This window comes from Podarcis bocagei (genome assembly GCF_964188305.1).
Source record: "Podarcis bocagei genome assembly, chromosome: 8".
NCBI lineage: Eukaryota > Metazoa > Chordata > Lepidosauria > Squamata > Lacertidae > Podarcis > Podarcis bocagei.
In genome coordinates this window covers 25,069,832-25,086,389 of record NC_138133.1, presented here as the reverse complement: position 1 = coordinate 25,086,389, position 16,558 = coordinate 25,069,832, and the positions used below count along the sequence as shown (strand labels likewise).

Here is a 16,558-nt window from a genome sequence, read left to right as displayed (position 1 = left end):
AAGAAAAAAGCAGCGGAGAAGCGCTCTTAGCGCAAAGGCGAACAACACAAGAGAGTCACAGGCAGTGATTTCCAGGGGCTCCGCAGGCCTCGGGTCTGGCTGATCATGTTGGGAAGCAGCAGTTTTATTGGGGAGAGCCAAGCGGCAGCTCAGCTCGCCAGCAACTGTCTGAAATCGCCCACATAACCGGCAGTGCCGGGAGCATGGCGAGGGCAGGAGTGAAGGGGCGAGAAAGGAAGCCGTCTAGTCCGGACACAGGTCGGGGAGGGAGCGCAGCGGAAAGGAAAGTCACCCCTTTCCCCAGGAAGAAGACGAGCGGCCCTGGGAGAACCGAGCGGGCCTTGGCCGGTTGGCAACGCGCCCCGTTGGATTCGCGCTCCCGCAGCCACTTGCCCTCCCGTGCAAGGCCTGCAGCAAAGCGTAGAAGCCAAGCGGCTGGCTCACTCGCTCGCTCCCGAAGGTGGGAACCCTCTCCTCGGCTTGGCAAGCCCAGAGGCGGCTGGCCTCTCCTCGGCCCAGCCAAACAAGAGCCCCTCTTGTTCTCCGAGCGCCCCCCTCCTTCCTTGCACCTGCGTGGAGCTGCGAGTAGCGCCAGGCAGCGGCGGCTAAGCTCAGCCTCTCCGCTGCTGCTGCTGCTGCTGCGAAGGCAGCCTCGAGGAAGCATCTGGTCCCAATTGGGAGCCCCCCTCCCTTCCCCGGCCCGCCAGCTCCTGTTGCCCCTCTGAGCATCAGCCAGGCCGGCCCCAAGCCCTGGCTAACCCCGAAACCACCTCCTCTCGCGGCGCGCACACTTTCCATCGCACCGCCCGCCTCCCTCGCAGGCAGCCACACAAAGAGTGCTCTCTCTCTCTCCTGCAGGCTGGGCAAAGCTCCCTTCGCCGCCTCCCCCACCCGCCCTACACACCTCCTGAAAGCAGAGGGCTGCCTCTCGCTGCGACCTCTCTCTCTCTCTGCCCTCTCTGCTTGGAAATGCATGCACGCTGCTTCTAACCTACCCGGCTCTCTCTCTCTGCCCTTCTAAAACCAACGCGGGAGACAGGGCTGGGCTGAAAGTGGTTCGAACCCAAGAAGGGAGTTTTACCCGGGACCGGACAGCAGTCAGCAGTCAGACTCCCTCAATCCGCACTTCACGACTTCGACGCAATTTCCGTGTTAAGAAACGTGGGCCCGCAACTTTTGTGACGCGACCGTGTCTTGACTGAAATGCAGGGTCGCGAGGAAAAGTTGGCAATGCCCCACCCTTTCGTTTCAAGGCAAAGAGTTAAAAGAAGCGCAGAGGGTGATTGTCAGGCGGGAGAGCCAAGGGGAAGGCAAATGTATGGGACCCGCGACCTCTGCTTAACCTTGGTACATTGGCACCAAATGTTTCAACAATATTTACTTGCCTTGAAGTCTGGATTTCCCTCCTCTCCTTTTAATCTTTTTTAAGGCCATCTTTGTGGCAGCTTCAGGCTCCTATATGTCTAATTATAGTAAGCAGAAACAGGATGGGATGTGAATAGCTCTGTTGTGTGCAGGAATTGGGTGCCGCACAGAGAGGCTTTTTGTCACAGGTTCTCACCCCGCAAACATGTGCATACACAATGCTAAGGTGGGGAGCTGAAGAATCAAAAACATAGCAAGCCCCCTGGTCTGCCGTGGAGAGGCATCTAAAGTCAGTAAGGATTAGGGTGATGGAACTGTGCACTGCAAGCCTGAGTTAACCATACTTTAAAGGGTTTTGGCAGTGGAAAGGGCAAGTTGCAAAGGGCTAGTGGGAGGGAAGCATAATCCCTTTGCCCCCTGAACAAATAACTTTAAGGAGACTATCCAAAAAAACCCCCACCTTCTTATATGTAAGGCCCATTCAATACAAATAAACTTTTTACATTACATTTTGCAGATGAAAAGCACATCTGTGTAGGAAACAGTATGTAACCCACATGTAGATGATTTAAGATTTTTTTAAAAAACACCATTTCTAAACCTCTGATTGCCTGATAGGTTAAATATTAATCAGGAGGTGCAATGCAATGTTCAGAACTCAACATGATTCCATTGGATAATATAGCTATGATTTTACATAAATCTAATTGTGTCAGTAGGATGGATCCACCATACATTGGGTTTTCCAAACATTTATTTCAGACAGCATTGTAAAAGAAAAAAGAAGTACCCTAACTTTGGAAAGGAAGCGTAACTTTATAACTCACACTCTTTCTCCCTCCCCCTTCCACTTGTAGTGGAGAAAGAATTAAAAAATGCACTGTACAGTCTAATTTATGGAAAGGATTTTTTTTAATATCAAAAGAAAATGAATTGGAGTGGCAAGCTGGCCTCCAACGTCTTGTCTACATATCAGGAGGAAAAGTGCAATCACTGCAGCCTATCCTCTTCAAGGAATGTAAAGTCATGATGTATGGTTGAGATTTGAAAAGGGGGAAAAATGATCCATTGCACAAGCAAGAGGAAAATAAAATGGCAGCAAATCTTCAACACCCGGTGGAGTGATTGTCGTTTCCCATCCCCAGCAATGGCACTTGCAGAAGTCATAATTAGGCCGGCCGTCTCCCTGGAGACTCAGTCATGTCAGCAGGTATGGAAGGAGGAGCAGATTCATGCATTGGGGTTGTTCCTCATGAGTTCCACATCTGCTTCCACCATCTCTTTCACCAGCTCCTGCCAAAAGGAAGGGGGACACACACACACACACACACACACACACGAAACAAAGAAACAAACAGATGTGTCTGGCTCTGCTTAGAGTGATAGCTGTATTCCCACAACATTACTTCCCTCTAGTATCTATTTCCCCCTGAATTAGCCCACCAACCAGAATAGACCTTTTGAGATGCATTCAAACAATCTATTTATTGTGTCCTTGAGAGCTGGTCCTACCATTAGGCAGGCAATGGCTAACAAATGTTCAGGGTATTCCTGAAGGACAGCGAATGGTTCATCATCATTACTATGATGCCAACAGGAGACCAGTTGGATGGTTCTGCCTCAGGCACTAAAATGGCTTGGCCTGCTTTGAATGCACGTTTTTCATTTGTTGCACTCAGTCTTCTCCTTTCCAATCAAAAATAGGTTGCTATATTTCAAACGGTGAAAATCCAGACAGAAAAGTTGCACTGCTGACATGGGCTGCCACATGTCTGGATTTTCTCGCGCATGTGTATGATTTCCGCCGACTGCAGCATTCTGGATATGTCCAGGAAAATCCAGACGTATGGCAACCCTAGTCAGAATGGCATTTCTCATGTTGAGAATATTGCTCTGTCTCAGCATTCATCCAGCACAATGTTATGCTTCGAAAAATGCAATAATCCCCCACAGTCTGCATGCACCTCATCATCTTTCCCAAGGACATGTGACCCTTGATAGAAAAAGCTTTAAATGATATAAAATGTTATTTTATTTCTACTAATAATGAGTTTATAAATTTTTCTAAGCACAGATTTCCTCCCCCTCCCCCCCCCAAAACAGGCCATCAAATAAAATGCATGGAGAGTAAAAACCCCAAACAGAACTTACGTCAAATGTGACTCTGGGTTTCCAGTTGAGTTTTTGCTTTGCTTTGGTGCAATCGCCTTGAAGAAAATCCTGTGGGGAATAAAAAGACAGGTGGGTGATTCCCTTTCCAGGCTGCAGGGAAGGTAGACAGGCAAAGTGATGGTTACAAAAGTGTTGATAGACATCACCTTGCCACAATTTCATTACAGACTCTTCCATCCACACAGAGCTTCTAGAAAGTGCCAGTGCTTCGCAGAAATTCAAACCACCTTCGTTCTCTGTCCCAAGTTTTGCAACTCCGAGTCAAAGTGCTGTGGCTTATAAATCACCAGGAGGCAGCATTCAAGAATAGCCGTGCGGGCCATTTACAATGTATGCTGCACATCAAAAATATTGAGTCTTTAATGGATAACATCTTGTTTTAAGCTGTCATACCTCCTAAGACTTGCTACTGGCAGAGCTGTTTCGAATTAATGTATCTCACCTTGCACTCCTCCCCCCCCCCCCGTCCAATTTTGGTTAAATTATAGAAGTAAATCAAACAGAAAACCTGACACTATAATGTTCTCTTTCAGATACAATCCATATGATCACTAAAAGGTAGCGCTGAAAAACTTCACAGTTAAGAGCAATATAACAAATGAACCAGATGATTTTCTCATTTCAAACTACTAGCTGTTGCAGGTTTTTGGATTTAGCAGTCTTTAAATGATCACGAAGGTCTTTCTAAAAGTGATCCTAAGGACAATAAGGATCATTGGGTGTCGCCTGTAAATACGGTTAACTGAAGACAGAACAAAGAAGGAGGAAAATGATTTTATTGTAAAGTGCTCTGATGAACAGGGTGCTTTAATTCAGCCTGTAGTTTTAAAAAATTAAAAATATATTCTTAACATCGCTTGTTAAAAAAAACACCCATTTGCACAAGTTCTACCAAGACTGTGTTCACCAGGAGTGGGGAACTTGTGGCCCTTCAGATGTCAATTTCCACCATCCCTGACTATTAAGCTATGCTGACTAGGGCTGATGAGAATTGGATTCTAATGGCGTGTGGAGGAACACACACACACACACACACACACACACACACACACACACACACCCAACAACAGTCCACATTTTGGTATAGGAGCAAGGTGCTTCCTTTCAGCTTAGCACTCACAGCTGCAGTTGGTCTTAAGATACTTCTGAAAGTGATGCCCAGAACACCTTTTGACCAGGATTGCATCATTTTCATATTTTGTTAATGCAAGCTGAGAGTGGAGAAAAGCTGTTGTAAAATCATGCACAGATTCTACGAAATGTAGCCTATTTGGTAATTTAACGATCCAGGAACAGCAAAATCCAACTTCAGTTTGCAATCCTAAACACACTTTGGGTATGGCTAAAGTGATTTACTTCTGGGGAAATATGCACAGGATTGCCCTGTAAGTTAAAACAACAACAATGCCCCAGAGAAAATAGTAGACTCTTTTTTTGTGCCACGGTTATTTGTAAGTCATTCAGTACCATCTAGTAGTAAAAATAATTTCACACAGACAAATGACAGAGGCTGCAACTCCATGATTTGCTGAATAAATGTATGAAGGATTGTGCCTGAAACCTTGGTGGCTAATAGTCTCTATTTCTGCGAGTGGTTCATGCTATGAAAAAAGTGTGATTATAATTACCTAGAAAACAACAATAGAAAAGGCTTGCCGGGGGGGGGGGGGAATCACTGCTCAGCTACATTATTTAAAGTGTTAAGTGAACTGAGATATGCACCTATTTAACTTCCAGACTTAGTCTGAACTGGAGCCTAGATGCCAGTCCAGGGGCAGACTGAAACTCTGTGCTAGGACTTTGCTTTCTTAAAGCACATCAAAGATCAGAAAGTTAATGAAAGGTGAGGATAAGGTCCCTCTTCCCTGCCAAAACAAGGTTATGAAAAGTCCGCTGACCAAGTCAAATGCAATTCTGCCACTCTTCCGCTTCTGCTGTAGCACAACATAACAATGAATCTGGGTTCAAAGCACAGTCTAGTTTACTGTCTATTTTTTCTACAATGGATTTCCCCCCTTCTTTTTGGTGCCACTGGTCTCTAAAAATACATAAAATTGGGAGGGGAAGAGCATTGAGCCCCACAAATGACTTACTGGAGAATGTATTAAGATACAGAAACACACTTTTTAAAAACAAAATCACAAAAGCAGCCTTCTTGCTTTCAGTAATTTGTTAGTACTTTATTTTTCACAGAACAAGGGATGCTGCACACACACTTTAAAGCAAAATACACTAAATCTTTACATTCTGTGAAAAGGAAAACAAAGCTTAAAATTGCAAATTTAAAATGTGAGTTACAACCTGTTTTTGGCTATGAAAAAGCAAAGACTTGGCAAAGCAACTGAAAGCCAGCAGCCAAACTGGTGCTCTTTAATACAAATCTCCCACAGATTTAAATTCACTTAGCTGTGATACGATCTCTGTAGGATAGTGAAAAGCATGAGTTTATCTAGTAATTTTTTTAAAAAAAACCTCCTCCCTTTTCGTAATTGCAGGTTTAAGTGTCAAATGTTGCACAATTATGTTTATTAAACTTGATCTCATGGCAGTTCAGTTTTATAGTCTTGGAAAAGACACATACTTTTGCATCAAAGAACTGGTTGTGGAGTGTGGTCTGGAATTTTAAAAAAATAAAGCAATGAAAGCCAGAGGAAAAAATGCAAACCATTTCTATGTCAATATCCCATTTCCTGAGTTCTGGTTCTGGGTGTCATCATAGCTTTTATTTTAGCTCATTAGGTGAATGATCTGGTTTCACAGTGCAATTTATTACTGTCTAATTCAATTTTCTTTAGCAAAGCATTCAATAGCTTCACAGTACAAGCCTGGGTGAGGGATGGCTAGCACAGCTCCAAATTGTTTTATTTGTTTGTTTGTTTTAAACTTGCAACTTAATTCTGAAACTTCCTTTAATGGGGGGAAAGTTCAAAGAAGGATACATGTAAGGAGGTAGAGGAGCACAATGTCACAACAGAGGGTGTTAGCATTGTGTCACATCAATGTTCTACTGAGCAGCACAGGCAAACATACCAGGCTGTTCTATTCAAGTCAGTATAAGGATCTGTCAAAAGAAGGGACTTTTTTGGAGGGGAGGCTGAGAGTACTATATTTATTCAGAATTATATCCCACCATATATGGAGGGTTCAGTGTAGCTAACAGCAGTTTTTAATTAAATATGTGTGTCTCTTTGCCTCAAAGGAGTCACAAATTAAGCCAAACAGATTTGACAGTGTTACAGAAAGCGCTGATAATGCTCACTGAATAAGTATGTCCTTTTTTTTTACAGTGCTCTGTAATCATGACAGCTATGCCATAGCTTAGGTTACGAAATCAAACAATCCCAAATTTGCACAAATGATTTTTCAAACAGGTATAATAAAAATCTGTGTTGCACAGCTGGATTATGTTATATGGCATACATATGATGCAAATGTTATAAAAGATTCGTGAAATTTGTTTTTAGCAGTTTTGAATATGTTCATTTCGGTGTTATATACTTGTGTGAGCTGAATAAGCAGTTTTGAGTATAACACAACTTGAAAGCTAGAACTGTATAATTTCAGTCTGGTGTTAATATACATTTGCCCTGCCTTGATTACTTTGAATTGGTCTTTTACTGTGGTTTGGCCTAAAAGCATCACCTGATGGGAGCCAGGGGCTTGACAAAATAATGTTAATGTTTCTTAATGATTGTAGATGTTTTACCCATGGCCTGAAACCTAGCTTTTGGAAGACAACTACTCATAGCAAAGAGGGAGCAGAGATACTGTGAAAAACAGTTTCTGTAGTTTGAAATCAGACACAGAGAGCTGAAATCTTCTAGTTGCAGCTAGCTGAAAATGAGGTGCAGCCTGGGGGGCAGGGGCAGGAAGTCTACATGTTCTTTAGGGATCAGAAATTCAAAGGGCTATCCATTTGCTTCCAATAAGAGCTCTACTCTTGTATTTGCAAATAAAGTAAACATTACGAAGACACTGTAAGTTGCTGTCATGAAATGCTCTCATTGAAAGGTAATCAACTGCATCATAATTTTTAATCGCTTTGGAACATGTTATAAATACAGTGCCTACAGTGGTACCTCGGGTTAAGAACTTAATTCGTTCTAGAGGTCTGTTCTTAACCTGAAACTGTTCTTAACCTGAAGCACCACTTTAGCTAATGGGGCCTCCTGCTGCTGCCGCGCTGCTGGAGCACGATTTCTGTTCTCATCCTGAAGCAAAGTTCTTAACCTGAGGTACTATTTCTGGGTTAGCGGAGTCTGTAACCTGAAGCGTATGTAACCTGAAATGTATGTAACCCAAGGTACCACTGTATTTATGAAAGGACCACTGTAACTCTACAGAGTAACAGACAATTAAAGCAAGAGTGCAGGTCAATTACATTTTAGCAAACAAGACCACAATCAAATTGGTAATGGATGTTAAACATCTTTAGGAATTTCAGGACGGCATCTATGAATGGCATTCACTTTTCATTTTTCCCTTCACTATTTTTAGAAAAGTAAAGTTGTGGAACAAGCATGATACCAGGGGAATAGAAGAATGCCAGTGAAATTGGTTCTTCATCTAAATTTGTTTTAATATAGTGCGAGCTGGCTAACCTCCATTCTTGTGCCAATAGGCTTTTTTTTTTGAAAGACAGAATTTTCACGAAGAGCCAAAAAGACTGGAAAATGCAAGCAGTTCAGATATAAAGTGGTTTCACTTGCAATTAAAGGCTAGACCACTTCCTAATGCGAACAAAGAAGCATTTCACTTGCTAAAAACATACATGCAAAGTAGCTTATTTGAGGAAGGGGGAAATGGCCGAATAGAATAAAGATGCATTCCATTAAGGGCTGGTTCTGAAAGGTGCTGAGCTCTAAAGTCCTTCATTTGTTTCATGATTTTGTTGGCACTCGGCACATCTTAGGATAAGGTCCCATTAAAAAGTTTCCATGATACTGTTAGGTCAATAACCAATCAGGAAATCTAAGCCCAATCCTTCCATCATTCACTAAAAACCTGCCTGTTAATCTTTGGTCTAACGTTTCCAAAAGGCCAAAGCGCACGGATCCCAAGAAGTAATAAACACAAGGCCGACAATAACGATAAGGAATAGCCATCGCTCCTTGTTTCTCACCACACTGCAGTATATCAGTACAAATTGAAGCTGAATCAAGACTTCTCCTTTAGTGACAGGGAATGATAAGAGACAAGAAGAAAAGAGCAAACTGTCTGGTTTGTTCAGGAAGTTGGGAACTGGTGGCAATGTCCATCAAGCGGACCAAGGGAATGCCGTCAGCATTAAAACAATGCTTCAGCTCAACGTCAGGGAAAGGGCATCAGTCAGCAGAGTTTGACAAGCACATTGACAATGGAGACAATGGAGCAAAACAGAGGGGGTTGGCCCTGTGCGATGTGGTGCTTAATTGCTTTGATGGAAACAGTTGCAGAGTTTAATCAACACAAGGATAAAATGCCTACCTATCTCTTCAGAGAGCGGGTTGCAGGCCTTACTTTTGTGCTTATGCCAACCAAATCACATGGCTGGCAATGTAAATCAAAGCAAAATTATTTGACTGGTTCATTTGCTAAAAATGGTTCTTTAAGCAGATAAATGTCTCCCACCGGAGGGCTAATCCAAAGATCACTGAAGTCAGTACTGATTTCAAGAGGCTTCAGATTAGCTCAGTTAGATGCTCTCTTCATTAAGGGGAAAAGTGATACCCCCCGTTATGTTCCACGTCCAGAAAAGATGAGACAGATGTGGGTTTAACTCCTCCATTCCTCTCACTATGGAATCCTAAGGTGGTAAAGGCACCACAGGATGCCTTTATTATGTCAGTACCCTGAGAGAATACTTTGCCTGTGTTGGTCAGCACATGACAGTGGGTACGCGCTACACCACAGTAAACCCCTGAAGATTATAGGTTGCTCTCTATTTATTTGATTTTTTTTTTCAACTACAAAAAAGCAAGCAATAAGCAACATATTCATTAACCAACATTACATTAAGCACTCATTTTAAAAACAACCACTTTACATATTCTTTTTTCAGATCAAATTCATTGATACACCACATAATAAATTTCACAAAGGGGAGGGGAGGAACAGACAGTTAGAGTTAGGAGTGTGTTTAGCAGGCTTTTAGATATATCATTGTTAGACTCAATGTGTAACAACAACAACAATTTTATTTATATCCCACCCATCTGGGGTTTACCAGAAATGGGAATAATTTTACCAGGAAATCATCCCTGACATGGTAAAATCAACTTGTAGTGAGTTTCTCACATCAAAAAGTAACATTTAAATCCAACCTAAGTACTCTTACCACCAGCTGTGGCAGTACTGACAAATACAAAAGTTCAGAATCATCAATTTTACATTCCAGCTTTTCATAAGACAATGAAATGTGTGCAACTCTATTTCTTAGTTTGATGGGGAAATTATGGGGAAATGTTTTCAATAAATTACATGGATCTCAAATTTTCTCTTTAAAATAAAATTGATATCTACATTACTGAAGTTATTGAAGTTATTAACCATATGTAGATTTTGGTTCACCTAGTTAGCCTAATAGTTAACCAAAATCTACATATGGTTAATAGAAGATATCACATTACATTTATTTATTTAGCAAATACTATTTCAGTACCTCAGCCCCTGAATGATGCTACTTTTGCCAGGCCTTCCACATGCTTGCCAGTCCTGCCCCCTTTGTCTATTGCCCCTTCCCCAATTTAGCCCACCCATCCTACAAAAACAGACATCCTTTACCCTTTTTAAACTGTGATGATGGTGGTGACCCCCTAGAATTGACTTGGAGGTGATCGAACAAGGAATTGTAACTTGGTGCACAATTCCATCCCTGGAGTAAGGCACAGAGCTCCTTCCTACTCACAGTATGCAAGAATCCTAAACGTCTTACCAACCTGCATTTGCTACCACAAAGTGCCTGCACTCTGCTTTAAGCAACTTGTGGTTCATATCTCTCGTACCTATGACAGTCTGATGGACAGGTTGTCCTGCCTCACCGTGGAGTGGCCTTTTACTCCCTTCCAGTTCTGTGATCCTGAGAATATACCACGTCCTTCCCCAGACGTTACCCTTAATCACTGATAAATGTCAGATTCTGTCGTTCCTTTCAATAGATGAAAAATGATGTCACTGAACTATTCCCACGGTACTCATAAAACTTTGTCTCAACCACATAAAATAGCCTGTCTTTGAAGGACACCAGTACTTTAAAACATGGAGAGAGAATCGTGAGCCAGTGATTTATATGAATATATTGTATCAGTGTATATCTAGGGTGAGAAATATTTTCCCCAGACATTTCTGATGGATAGTTACAAGTTCTGCTCTCCCTACTCAAATCACACACAGCCAACATGGTGGTCTAGAGATCGGGAAAGGAGTTAGTAAGTTTTGGATCTCACTTCCAAGGCATGGTCACACATCAATGACAATCTTGCTTCTTATTTATCAGTTATAAACAACACGGCTTTGTTGGCAGGTTTTATATTATTATTATTATTATTATTATTATTATTATTATTATTATTATACATACGTATCTTCCATAGCCACAAAATTTTTCTATCAGAGCTTCTACTCTTGTTGCAAAGCAAATGATTCATGCAACGGTTAAAGTAAAAGAAGGTGGGATGCTTTTGCATTCAGAGCAGGTCTCCACAAACGTATCCCTCAGCATGCTCCACAGAAGAGGAAATCCAAGCAATGGCCTTTCACATGACATCATAAAAGCCTAATTTATCACCAGCCACCAAACATCTAGAAAATCATAACATCCTTTCAGGAAAGCCATGTGCAAAATAATCAGATCTACTTTGATGACAGCTTTAATGCATTGGTCCAAGTAGGATACTACAAAGAGTAACCCTTTGCAGGTACTTGTTTACAACACATCCAGCTGCATTCCTCACCTCAAGAGGAGCATTTCCTGATTTTCATTCCATACACATACTTTCCCAAATTAGTATTATTCAAGTGAGATTCTAGTCCAGCCCACATTCCATATTTAGAGTCGCTTTGTTAATTCACGTGCAGGACCAAGGACGGGGAAATTTTATAGTAAGTGAAGGATCACCAAGCATCGAAGGAGTTCTGTAGTAGCGTACAGTGCCCAAATGGACAGGTTGTGAATCCACATAACCAAGGACAAAATGGAGTAACCCTCTTTCTTCTGCCATTGAACTCCAAGGACATATGGCAGAACCCTCCTCATCAGAGGCTTTGTCTATTGAATATGAGAGAGAGAGAGAGAGAGATCTCTTATTCACTTTTTGTTGTGGTGACTAATATTGTGAATTCTCTGAGACATAGCCTACTCACAGAGCTTGAGGTCAGGGGAGCACTGCAGACTGGCCCCCTATTCTGGGTGCAATGGAGACAATTTGCATCATTTCTAAACAAGAAGGAAGTCAAGCAAATGGCTTTAAGGCATGGGTGCAGCCAGAATTTTTGTGGGGATGGGGCAGGCTTCTGTTAGGGGTGCAGAACCTCAGATTTGTAATGAGTTGTATTGATTTAGGGGGGCAGCTGCCCCCCTTGGCTACGCCCATGCTCTGAGGGCATTAACTAAATGGGAACAGAGTTTGCTTTCCTATACAACAGATAATATGGGGCAGGTGCCTGAGAGCCAGTGTGGTGTAGTGGTTAAGAGCGGTGGACTCGTAATCTGGGTAACCGGGTTCGCGTCTCCGCTCCTCCACATGCAGCTGCTGGGTGACCTTGGGCCAGTCACACTTCTGTGAAGTCTCTCAGCCCCACTCACCTCACAGAGTGTTTGTTGTGGGGGAGGAAGGGAAAGGAGAATGTTAGCCGCTTTGAGACTCCTTAAAGGGAATGAAAGGCGGGATATCAAATCCAAACTCTTCTTCTCTTCTTACACAATCCTATTAGGCATTGGTTCTGACAGCTCAAACAAACTAAAAGCTATATGGGAGCAGGACCTTGGCAGTGACAATGAAGAGACACAGTGGTCAAGTTTGTGGACAAAACTATTTCTGCCCAAACAGGGATCCCAAAATCTGTGCTTGGTATGACGATGGTATATGACACCCATCCTCCTCAAATTATCCCATATGCAAGACTCTTAATTCCAATTTGTGTTGCAACGTGCTCTAACTAGGTGCCTTTGAAGCCGACTCAGAAACTTCAGTTCGTCTAAAATGCAGCAGCCAGATTACTGGCCGAGGTTCTATTTGATCTCACAAAACTCCTGTTTTAAAACTACTGCATTGGTTGCCAATTCATTTCTTGGCCCAATTCAAGGTGCTCATGTTGTTATTTAAAGCCCTAAATAACTCATACCTGAAAGACTTCCTCCTTCCCAACAGAACCTTTCAAGTGCTGAGATTTATGTGATTTTATATTAAAAAAACTGTTTTGCTTTTATATTGACCGATTATGAACAGCATATAGAAGTGTCTTTAAGAGTGTTCAGCAAACTACCAATATAAGCTACATGAAGCCATTCAAAGCCAACCTATATACAAGGGTATTAACAAGGAGTTTATAATCTTAATCCAGCAATCAAAATCCAATACAATGAGCTAATGTGGTACAAATGGAGTCACTGGATGATGTAACCAAGAAGACACTCTAAGCCAACTTTTGAGGGGAGCCTCATAGGTGTGTGGATCCAAGCTATTTCAGTCTTTATTTATAGGAAAAATTCTGATTTTGAACTGCACTCTGCATTCTGCAAGAAAGCTGTCCTGCTGGTGGCACACTGGATATGGCTGAAGTGCTCCTGTGCTCTGAGATACCTATCAGATCTTAGTAACTTCTGCTTTTTAAAATCACCACTTTCTTTATGTGGCTCGCTGCTCTTTCATTTGTCACTTCAGCCTTTCAGCTAACCTGCCCTTCTGAGGCTTATTGCCACAGGACACAGTGAAGACTAATGTTACAGTGTCGAGTGATCAGTTTGTTTCATGGGTTCAATCCACAGTGGGGTTGTAGTACTGCATTTAAAAGCCCTCCACCAGATGAGGAGCAGGCTGCTTGATCAGATCTGCCCACACCATGGTGGGCCTTTATAAACATCGCAGCGTTCTGGGTTGAACCCACAGAAAAGCAGCTGCCCGGCTTCTGCTCTTAACATCTGAAGGGCACGTATCTGGGTTCAAAGAGAGGTGGACAAATTCATGGTACACAGGAATATCAGTTAGAATTAGGAAGATTATCACGGCATGTGGAGTCATGTTCAGGGTGTTTCTAAACCACAGACTGCCAGAAGCTAAGGATGAGTGACAAGGATCTGATTGCTCTCATTATTGACGTACGCTGCTTAATTCTCGCTATGTTGTAGCTTTTATTGGATGCTACTGGAGACAGGATGAAGGTTTATGTGGACCATAGGTCAGATTCACAGAGGCTACTAATATTCTCTACTGCTCTTTTCAATAAAAGACTTGCTCTCTTTTTCAAGCGAAAGCCAATCTGTATTTTCTGTTCCTCAGTTCTACCCAGATATCTTGCAATACCCTGATGATCATCATTATCTTTCAGTCTAAGGGTTTTTGAGCTTTGGTTTCCCTTATTTTGAATCCAGATTTCCAGCCAGCAGTGTACCAACCACACACACTGTGCAATCTGTTCATTTTCTTTCCTTTACTATTCCAGCTGGCACGCTTATGGGGAACATCCAGGTCAAAGGATCGCTGCTGCCTTGTATCCTCTGTTTGTTCCAGAGACAAATAAAAGAAAGCAATGCATGTCACACTGGAATAAATGGATGCTTATTACTATTATAGCAGTGTTGCATAGATTGCTCTCCAAACACTTCTGCTTGTATTATTTACATGTGTGTGTGAATCTTCTGCCATACTGTCTACATTTCGTAGATGAGATGGTGCATCCAGAGCAGTGATGGGGAGCCTTTGACACATGAGTCTAATTAGGCCAGTTGGGTCTCGTCATGTGAGGCAGCTTCAGTCAAGTCATGCCCCGCTGCCATACACTTGATCATCTTTTCATGCAAAGACAATGTGCCTTTGCACAGTGATTGCCATGATTATATGCTCATTGTTGGCACCTGCAAACTCCTGGTGCCTTTGCCCAGGCAGGTTGATTTCAAACCACGTGGGCAAAGGAAAAAAGGTCACCTCATCAGGTGAATGACAGGTGGGCAACTCCAGCCACCTGTCAAAGTCGGCCCACAAGGGGTGGGGGATGTAAGGACTGTGGAACGCAACCAGTTCCTCACCTCTCTTCTACAGCTACTGAACTGATCTAATGAATACATTTCCCAGCAGTTAGGAGTGCCCTCACAGATACAGGTTGCTGAAATGCCTATAAGCAACTTTCTTTTTTTTCAGGGCATCATCACCAAATGAAAATTGTCTTGCTGTCAGTCTGTCCTCTCTGTGAACCTCTTAGCTTAAAAACCGTCAAGTGAAAATGGCATTTTTGATCGACTACCAAAGAAATCTTGATTATTTCACCCTGCAGCAAACATGAAGGAACATTTCAGAAAAGGGAAAACACACACACAAACCTTGTCATTTTCAAATGATCCTGCCCTAGTTACGAAGCTTCCTTTACATCCAGAAGGAAGGCCAACACTGAAGCATACTCTATTTAGGTTTTCTTTAAGATGAACTGGCCCAGTGGAGGGGGAGAAATCCTTTCTGTTAAATGTTAAACACTGTCTATGCGCTTCATCTCAGGTGATAAGTTTACTTTTAGATGTTCACCCTTTTAAGTTATTTAAGTACTGGCACCATATGGGTTTTAAAAACACAGTTTAGGAATCTTTAAGATGACATATGGATGCCTCTAAGCCTAGCTAGTGTCCTATGTACGCACCTATGTCCCAAAATAAGCAGATTTTCACCATGTTGCGAAGAGGCCTTAGTGTTTTGATAATACAATAGCTTTCAAATAATAATACTTGGTAAACAGTTCTGTTGCTGCTATGCATAATGAAGTTGAAACCACACAAAACAACTCAAATAATTGCGTATCACACACAATGGAAAAACCCCAAACCCATGTTTAATATGGGTCATAGATTACCAGAGTACATTTAAGCATAAGGAAGGAAACCATCATTACATTCTGTGGTTTTGCTGCCAATTTTTTAAGGTACAACATGAATTACAGACGGAGAACTAAACTGTTTTTTTAAAAACAATTGGGGGATCCAAAGGAGGTCCTTGACAGATATTTAATATCATGATGTTATCCTCAGTAAACAGCAAAGAACAGAATGGCAAAGAGAGCTTGTTTTTCAGTAGGACCTACCTTTTGGAATTGCTTATTTTGGTAATTAAAGTCATATGTTTTTAGTAATGTGAAAAAGTTAAGATCTTTATTAGGAACATGAACCACCTTGTGACAGTGTAACCCTGTATGCAGTGGCTGATGCTTCCAAGAGCTGCTTACTTCTATTCCTCTTCCTCCTCAGTGCTTACTCAAAGCTCACACGGTTAGGTAAAATGTGAGTAGCACAATGTAAACATAGTGTACAGTTGAAAAGAAGAAGAAAGCATTTGGGACGTCCCACTTGCTCTACGTGTTGTTTAGAAAATTATTTCCTTTGCAATTTCTTTTAAAGCAAAGAGTAAGATGGAAAGAAAAAGGTAGGAGTAAAGTTGTAGGACTGATGAGAGAAGTGATACAAAAAGAGAAACACCAATTAAGTTGTTCCCTGAGCTACTTCATCATATAATTAACTGCTTGGGGCAAAAAGATGTGTTCCTCCATGTAGCCGTTTGATTGAAACTACCAATGCATGTTAAGTGAAGAATTTGGTATCTTCTTTGTGAGCAAATTAATGCAGATTAGGCCTCTTCTTTCTTTTCCAGTTCACAGCAGGTCTGTGCTGACAGATCAGGAGTCAGAATATGTTCCACACCCGTGTCCATCAAACTGACAGTTTTTATTGCTAACACAGAGATCCCTGGTTCCCCATTCATTGCTGTATTTTTACACTGGATTTTGGCTGGAGTGTCAAAAAGGAATTTTTGACTCAGCTTTGTAATGTGAGTTGTGAAACATGGGA

General features: G+C 42.0%; 1 protein-coding gene across 1 annotated transcript in view; it reads right to left on the bottom strand.

The window, feature by feature from the left end:
• Positions 1–2,258: 2,258 nt before the first annotated feature.
• GMDS (GDP-mannose 4,6-dehydratase) overlaps positions 2,259–16,558 on the bottom strand; it is a 290,357-nt gene continuing 276,057 nt past the window's right edge. Inside the window, exons 10-11 of the mRNA XM_081206557.1 lie at positions 3,517–3,585; positions 2,259–2,658 (exon numbers count right to left, since the gene is read on the bottom strand). Of these exons, the coding sequence (XP_081062683.1) occupies positions 2,596–2,658; positions 3,517–3,585 (132 nt within the window). The 3' untranslated portion in view covers positions 2,259–2,595. The remainder of the gene's footprint in view (positions 2,659–3,516; positions 3,586–16,558) is intronic.